Consider the following 8,739-nt stretch of genomic DNA (forward strand, 5'->3'; position numbering starts at 1 on the left):
TATATATATATATATATATATATATATATGTGATTGTCCAGTAAGATCATTCTAATTGCTGAGAACTGGAACTAGGGACCTCTAAAGGAAGTAGAAAATACTTCCTGTGGAGGAGGCGGGACTTCCTATGGATGAGGCAGGACTTCCTGTGGATGAGCTAGGACTTCTTTTGAAAGAAATGGGCTCTTCTGTGGAAGCAGGAAGGACTTCCTAGGTTAAAGGTAGAACTTCCTGATAGGGTCACCAAGAGTTTCTCTATCTGGAGTGGAACTTTTTAGGAAGATGGGCTTTGCCATGGGAAGGTTGGCTTTTGGTGGAAAGGAGTGAGGCTTCTTATGGGAAGAGCAGCCTTTCTGAGAGAAGAGAGACTTTCTGGGTAGTCTCCAGGGAGAGGGGATGGTCCAGACCATGGCTGTTCCCAATGGCAGGGGCTCGTCCCCATACTTTCCAGAGTCGGCTTGGAGGCTGTTTGGGATGTTGGTGTTGCAGATTCTCACCTGTACTCCATCCTGGGCGAGGAAGGCACGGGCATCAGCTTGCATGGCCAGCTGGAGGCAAGTGGCATTACCCCAGAGCCGGCAGCGACGGAGGAGGAGGCGGGCAGCCCTTACCTCACTGCTGCGATAGCACTCACCATAGAGGTCTAGGGGTAGAGGAGTTAGTTATGTGACAGGGTTGGGAAGGAGTAGGGTGAGGATGTAAAGGGAGAGGAAAGGGAATTTAAGGGGATGGTACAGGGATATGTGAGGAGTCGGGAGATGCCCCCTCCAGTGGTAGCCGCCATCCCTGCTCCCAGGCACCATGCCCCACGCACCAACACCCATCCCCTCAAACTTGGTTGCCAGATCTTTCCTCCGTGCTGCCTCCTCAGCATCAGGCTCCAGGCGTGCCATCACCCGGAGCAGCAAACAGGCCCCAAGAGCTGAGGAAACTGCATTGGAGCCCTGGAGAGACAAAGAGGGCATGGATGGGTCAGAGAGGGGTCACAGAGGGGGAGAAAGCCTGAGGTCAAGGGAAAGGACAGAGCCAGAGGTCAGAAGCTAACTGGAGTCATCAGAGGCCAAAGATGAAGTCATGTGTGGAGACGGATCTGGAAGAAACTGAATGTCAGTTGAAAATATCGGAAGTCAGGTGGCTCAGAGACCAGGGATACAAGTGAGGGGCTGGGCTGGGCTGGGCTGGAGGAAGAATAAATTCTGCAGCCACAGACAGGTCAAGACCCAGTTGGAGGCTGGGTAAAATGGTTCATGACTGTAATCCCAGCACATTGGGAGGCTATGGTGAAACCACCTTTGCAAAAATTATAACGGAGGAAATTATGACAAGGGAAGAAATCAGACCTAACCGACTCCATCTTGCTTCCAACCCTTAAGCTGCCCTTGCTCATTCCTAGGCATAGGCTGAACTAACTTTGAGAAGGAATTCCATTCCTGGTTTGACTCTGAAACAGATTGATAACAGCTCTTTCCCAAAAAAAACCCCTTCTTGCCTGGGGACCAGTCTGCCTTTGCAGGACTAATAAATTAGCTATAAGACTAGAAATTACAGTTTAGGGGTCATGCAGCCTCTGGCTCCAAGAGTGTGAACCTCCCAGATTGCTCCCGGGGTAACATCACTACTGTAAAACCCCAGATGAGTGCTTGAGATATTTTGCAAACCCAGTATTCGATGGATCGGCTGGCACCACCCAGACAGGTAATCTGGCCCAGCTAGTTCTACATCCTGTCCAGGAACAGACGACAGTGAGACCCCCTGTGAGTCCATCTCCAACCTGACCAATCGGTACTCCCCACTTCCCAGGCCACTACCCACCAAATTAGCTTTAAACGCTCTGATCCCTGAATGCTCAGGTAGACTAATTTGAGTAATAATAAAACTCCAGTCTCCTGTACAGCCAACTCCACATGAATTACTCTTTCTCCATCGCAATTTCCCTGTTTTGATAAATCAGCTCTGTCTAGGCAGCGGGCAAGGTGAGCCCACTGGACAATTACAAACGCAGAATTGCTTGAGCCCAGGAATTCAAGACCAGCCTAGGCAACACAGCGAGACTCCATCGCTACAAAAAAAAAGAATTTTTTTTTTTTTTAGTTAGCCAGGCATGGTGGTCTGCTCCTGTAGTCCAAGCTACTAGGGAAGCTGAAGCGGGAAGATAGAATGAACCCAGGAAGTTGAGGCTGCAATGAGCCATGATTGTGCCACTGCACTCCAGCCTGGATGACTGAGGAAGACCCTGTCTCTAACAATTACAGTTTTTGAAAGCACCTGGAGAGGTGACCAAAATTGGCAGTGTAGGAGACTTCAAAACTTCATCCTTCCACAAAAGCAATCAATAGCCATCAAAAACTGCCAGAATCAACTTTTCTAGAATTTTGGAAGCTAATCCAAAACTTACAAAAAACAAGAAAATGCTTAATGAGGCCAGGCGCGGTGGCTCATGCCTGTAATCCCAGCACTCTGGGAGGTCAAAGCAGGTGGATCACCTGAGGTCAGGAGTTCGAGACCAGCCTGGCCAACATGATGAAACCCCATTTCTACTAAAAATACAAAAAATTAGCCAGGTGTGGTGGTGGAGGCCTATAATTCCAGCTACTCAGGAGGCTAAGGTAGGAGAATCTTTTAAACCCAGGAGGCAGAGGTTGCAGTGAGCCGAGATCATGCCATTGCACTCCAGCCTGGGGAACAAGAACGAAACTCCATCTCAAAAAAAAAAAAAAAAAAAGAAAAACTGCTTCTATATGTAGCCACGGTGGGCCGCGCCCAGTGGCTCATGCCTGTAATCCCAGCACTTTGGGAGGCTGAGGCAGACAGATAATGAGTTCAGGAGTTCAAAACCAGCCTGACCAACATGGTGAAAGCCCGTCTCTACTAAAAATACAAAAATTAGCCGGGAGTGGTGGCAAACGCCAGTAATCCCAGCTACTCAGAAGGCTGAGGCAGGAGAATCACTTGAACCCGGGAGGTGGAGGTTGCAGTGAGGCAAGACCATGCCAGTGCACTCCAGCCGAGCGACAGAGTGAGAGTCCATCTCAAAAAATAAATAAAAAATAAAAATAGGCCAGGCGCGGTGGCTCAAGCCTGTAATCCCAGCACTTTGGGAGGCCGAGGTGCGTGGATCGCGAGGTCAAGAGATCGAGACCATCCTGGTCAACATGGTGAAACCCCGTCTCTACTAAAAATACAAAAAAAAATTAGCTGGGCATGGTGGTGCGTGCCTGTAATCCCAGCTACTCAGGAGGCTGAGGCAGGAGAATTGCCTGAACCCAGGAGGCGGAGGTTGCGGTGAGCCGAGATCGCGCCATTGCACTCCAGCCTGGGTAACAAGAGCGAAACTCCGTCTCAAAAAATAAATAAATAAATAAATAAAAATAAAAATAAAAAATAATGCATGATATGAGAGAGAGAAAACAAAGAGGAAGCAGGCCGGGAGTGGTGACTCACACCTATAATCCCAGCACTTTGGGAGGCCAAGGCGGGCAGATCACAAGGTCAGGAGTTCAAGACCAGCCTGGCCAACACGGTAAAACCCCATCTCTACTAAAAATACAAAAATTAGCTGGGCATGGAGGCATGCGCCTGTAATCCCAGCTACTCAGGAGGCTGAGGCAAGAGAATCGTTCGAACCCGGGAGGTGGAGGTTGCGGTGAGCCGAGACTGTGCCACTGCACTCCAGCCTGGATTGGATGATAGTAAGTGAGACTCCGTTTCAAAAAAAAGAAAGAAAAAGGAAGCAGTTGGAGGCATATATCAGGGGTGGAAGATGGGGCAGCTGTCAGGTGATGTCAGGGGTCTGGGAATTGCATGGTGAACACTGGCATCCAGTGGGCTAAAGGACAGGGATGCAGGAGCACTAAGTCACCACTCACCTTCTCCCAGAAGTACATGGCCATCTGTGCCCTGTTCAGCAGCAGAGCCCAAAGGAGCAGGTCACTCCAGGGGGCCTGCCCAAGGCCAGCGTCCAACGAGGGCCTTGAGGGGGCCTTGTCCAGGAGTAGACACATCTGCCAGCAAAAGGAGGCGTGGTGAGGACTAGCCACTCCCCAACACTGGCCACTGCCACCTCTGCCCCTGGTTGGCCACACCCCCTGCTCTGGCCATGCCCCGTCCCTGACGTAGTCCTGCTCCAAGTCCCTCCGGGGGTCCCCACTCCAGCTTTGCGCAGTCCTTACACTCTCCTCGAAGCCCTGGCCTGGGTGAGGTTCCGAGGTGCCCCCGGTGGGGTAGCTCGGTGCACACATCTTCCCCAGAAGTATCCTCAGCACATGTCCCACATCAGGGAGCTGGAGCTCCGCAGCTTCCCCTTTTAGGGCTGGGGCTTTGGTGCCTGCACCGTGGGACGCCTGGTCCAAAAGGCTGTGGATGAGCGAGTTGGGGGGCACCGCACTATAGAGTTGGGCCAGGCGCGTCGGGGTCAGGAAGTGGCCCAGGCTGAGGCCGTGGGAGATGAGCAAGCGCACGAACTCGGGCCGGTCATTCAGCAGGGCGTCCATGAGGGAGGCCTCGAGATGGAAGGACTGGTGGGATGAATGGGGGAAGAGATTAGCTCAAAAGTTAAGGACAAGAGACAGGGATACAAGGGTATAAGGAACAGATGGATGGGTGGATGAATGAATGGATGGATGGATAGGTGGGTGGATGGAAGGAAATATGGATGGATAGATGAATGGATGGATGGATGGATGGATGGACAGATGGATGATGGATGGATGGATGGATGGAAGGAAATATGGATGGATGGATGGATAGATGAATGGATGGATGGATGGATGGATGGACAGATGGATGATGGATGGATGGATGGACAGATGGATGGACGGATGGACAGACGGATGGATGGATGGATGGATGGACAGATGGATGGAGGATAGATGGATGGATGGATGGACGGATGGATAGATGGACGGATGGACGGATGGACGGATGGATGGACAGATGGATGGACGGATGGACAGACGGATGGATGGATGGATGGACAGATGGATGGATGGACAGATGGATGGATGGATGGACGGATGGATGAACAGACAGATGGATGGATGGACAGATGGATGGAGGATAGATGGATGGATGGATGGACGGATGGATAGACGGATGGATGGATGGATGGATGGATGGATGAATGGATGGACAAATGGATGGGTGGATGGATGAAGAGATGGATGAATGAAAATATGATGGATAGATGGATGTATGGAGTGGATAAATAGATAGATGGACAGACAGATGGACAGATGGGGAGAGAGAAAACAGGAGAGGCCATATGGACAATCAGAGATCAATGGACAATTAAGGGAAGGCTAGACAGGCCATAATGGAAGGCAGGGTGGAGAGGTGCCCAAGAAGACAGGGAGGGAGGAGAGCACAGTCCCTTTGTCAGGATGCCCAACCCTCAGGCCCTGACCCCTCACCCGCCACTGGATGTCCCCCCGAAAGAGTTCACTCTGGGCAATGTCCACGCGGTTCCAAGCCACAGCCAAACGCAGCTCATCCAGGTAAGCTGAGGCCTCTGAGCTTCCACAGGCTGGAAGGATGAGAGGGAGAAGGGTCAAGAAGTCAGGGGAGGAGGGACATCTGATGAAGGTCTACTTTGTTTCTATTTTGCATGCCTGACTTTTAAACTCTGCGTAAAGGGGGTGCTACTGGGCAGAGCATGGGGCTCCTTAAGCAGTCAGGTTAGCATAGGCATAAGGTCATTTGGCTCAGGGCCAGAGCACAGACCACTAGCTATGGCCCCCAAGAAGAAAGAAAGGGAATCACTTACTCATTTAGTATTTATCGAGGTATGTTATGGACCAGGCAGTGGAGGGGATGGAGAGAGAAATCGGATATAGTTTCTACCCTGAAGGAGCTGGTTCTATTGGGGGAGATATGGCTCCCCGACATATAACTACCCTCAGAATGCGCGGTGCCCTCAGAGGTGGGTAAATATGATTAGGGCTCAGAGGAGGCTATGGTCACAGAGGTATAGAGTGGCCCGAGAGAGCTCCTGGAGGACGGGTGCTGAGGTAGCGCCTTGAAAGACCACCAGCATCGGGAGGCGTGTGTCTAAGGTGGGAAAGGAGCGTTCAAAGCAGCAGGAACAGCAGAAGCCAAGGCGGGGTACGAGAAAACACAGCAGCCGATGACAAAAGAGAATCACTCTGATTTCTGAAACTTGGGGCATGTTGTAAGGGAAAGAGGTGACGACAGAGGAAAGTGAGATTGGAAAAAATCTGAACATGAGAGTGACTCTGAGAGACCCTGGAGGTCACTGACACCTCAGGAGAGAGCAAGCAACCTTTAAAAACTTGATCCAGGCTGGGCGCGGTGGCTCAAGCCTGTAATCCCAGCACTTTGGGAGGCCGAGGTGGGTGGATCACGAGGTCAAGAGATCGAGACCACCCTGGTCAACATGGTGAAACCCCGTCTCTACTAAAAATACAAAAAATTAGCTGGGCATGGTGGCGCGTGCCTGTAATCCCAGCTACTCAGGAGGCTGAGGCAGGAGAATTGCCTGAACCCAGGAGGCGGAGGTTGCGGTGAGCGGAGATCGCACCGCTGCACTCCAGCCTGGATAACAAGAGCGAAACTCCGTCTCAAAAAAAAAAAAAAAAAAAAAAAAAAAACTTGATCCAGCTATTTAGTGGATCCAAACACGTGCAGTCAACAGAGGCATGAAAAGTCCTGAAGGGCATCTGTTATGACATGGAGTTAGGTTTTCCTTCTGCCTTCACTTGCTCCAAATCTATCTCCAAAACAAATTCATCTTATTTCGGTTGCTCCAAAAACTGGCAGCACAGGAAGAGGTAATCTCCTGTAGTGGAGATGAGCACTGGGCTCTGGGGCAGGCAGACACGGGTTCCAATACCCTGTCCGCCAACACTGACTGACTGACTTCAGGCAAGCCATTGAACCTTGGGAGCCTCGGTTTCCTCATCTGTTAAGTGCGAATGGGGCACCCCCTTCATAGCACCGTAATCAATGATAGGAACTGTGGGAAGAAGTTCCACGCTGACTCTGCAGCTTGGCCAGAGTAATCTCTAAGGCTGTAGCTGAGGAAGCAGAACCCCACAGGAAAGGCAGAAACATGGCGAGGAACACGTGGCTTTATGTGCTTTTTCAACGTCCAGATGTCCGTTCAGAGCAGGCTTTTCTGTGATTTCCTACGAGTCTACGAAGCTCCCCTACTTTCCCCACTGTTCCGAAGAAGGAAAGAAAATCGTTTATAAGATCTTGCTTTGGCCGGGCACGGTGGCTCAAGCCTGTAATCCCAGCACTTTGGGAGGCCGAGGCGGGTGGATCACGAGGTCAAGAGATCGAGGCCATCCTGGTCAACATGGTGAAACCCCGTCTCTACTAAAAATACAAAAAGCATTAGCTGGGCATGGTGGCGCGTGCCTGTAATCCCAGCTACTCAGGAGGTTGAGGCAGGAGAATTGCCTGAGCCCAGGAGGCTGAGATTGCGGTGAGCCGAGATCGCGCCATTGCACTCCAGCCTGGGTAACAAGAGCGAAACTCCATCTCAAAAAAAAAAAAAAAAAAAAAGATCTTGCTTTATAGGCTGGGCGTGATGGCTCTCTGTAATTCTCGCACTTTGGGAGGCTGAGGTGGGTGGATTCCATGAGCTCAGGAGTTTGAGACCAGCCTGGGCAACATGGTGAAACCCTGTCTCTATTAAAATACAAAAAATTAGACAGGCATGGTGGCGTGCGTCTGTAGTCCCAGCTACTTGGGAGGCTGAGGCAGGAGAGTCACTTGAGCCTGGGAGGTGGAGGTTGCAGTGAGCCAAGATCGCACCACTGCACTCCAGCCTGGGTGACAGAGTGAGACTCCACCTCCAAAAATTATATAAATAATAATAATATCTTGCTTTATATCCTGCCTTAATCTTGTACCGTTTGTCACCTGGACACCCCACACACCCACCTCACTGGCCCTGTCACCAACACTCCCCTCATACCAGTGCTACATATCAACCCTGGGAGCCCCTGACCTCTCTCTAAACATGCCCCTTGCTACGGGCTTGAGAATTATACAGACTTGCAGGAAAAGCCTGGTCCCTGCTACGAGCTGGACCACCTTGGGAAAGCCATTTTTCCTCTCTCTGAGCCTCAGTGTTTTCAGCTGCAAAATGGGGTGAACATTCTTGCAGGCAGGGAAGGGAGACGAAGAAGAAAAGAGCACCCCAGCTGCCCAGCGCCGGGCTGGCCGACGCTGGAAACTCCATCCATTCAACTCTGCCATCCCCAAGCCCATCAGCCATCTCCAATTTCCCTCATGAACTGCGATCACTTGCACTTCTGCTGGGCCCACAACTCCACCCCCTCAAACCACATCGTACAGAGCTGCCTTATTTTCTCCCAGGAGGCTGCCGAGTTAACCTCCGCAGAGTGAATCGGATTCGCCCACTGAGAGTTATCTTATATTGAAGGATGTGCCCCCAGAGGACACCGAATCATCTTAAGAAGAGCTCCCGGCTGGGCGCAGTGGCTCACGCCTGTAATCCCAGCACTTCGGGAGGCTGAGGCGGGTGGATCATGAGGTCAAGAGATCGAGGCCATCCTGGTCAACGTGGTGAAACCCCGTCTCTACTAAAAATACAAAAAAATTAGCTGGGCATGGTAGCGCATGCCTGTAATCCCAGCTATTCCGGAGGCTGAGGCAGGAGAATTGCTTGAGCCCAGGAGGTGGAGGTTGCGGTGAGCCGAGATCGCGCCATTGCACTCCAGCCTGGGTGACAAGAGCGAAACTCCATCTCAA

At 51.3% G+C, this 8,739-nt stretch overlaps 1 protein-coding gene across 1 annotated transcript in view; it reads right to left on the reverse strand.

Annotated features, from left to right (window-relative positions):
• TRPM4 (transient receptor potential cation channel subfamily M member 4) overlaps positions 1 to 8,739 on the reverse strand; it is a gene marked incomplete at its 5' end in the record, with an annotated part of 32,220 nt that overhangs the window by 20,637 nt on the left and 2,844 nt on the right. The window contains 5 exons of the mRNA XM_032272256.1: positions 498 to 643; positions 815 to 944; positions 3,867 to 4,001; positions 4,170 to 4,514; positions 5,409 to 5,521. Coding sequence (XP_032128147.1) covers positions 498 to 643; positions 815 to 944; positions 3,867 to 4,001; positions 4,170 to 4,514; positions 5,409 to 5,521 — 869 coding nt within the window. The remainder of the gene's footprint in view (positions 1 to 497; positions 644 to 814; positions 945 to 3,866; positions 4,002 to 4,169; positions 4,515 to 5,408; positions 5,522 to 8,739) is intronic.

The sequence above is a fragment of the Sapajus apella genome, unplaced genomic scaffold (assembly GCF_009761245.1).
Source record: "Sapajus apella isolate SASKATOON/1434 unplaced genomic scaffold, GSC_monkey_1.0 scaffold380, whole genome shotgun sequence".
Taxonomy (NCBI): domain Eukaryota; kingdom Metazoa; phylum Chordata; class Mammalia; order Primates; family Cebidae; genus Sapajus; species Sapajus apella.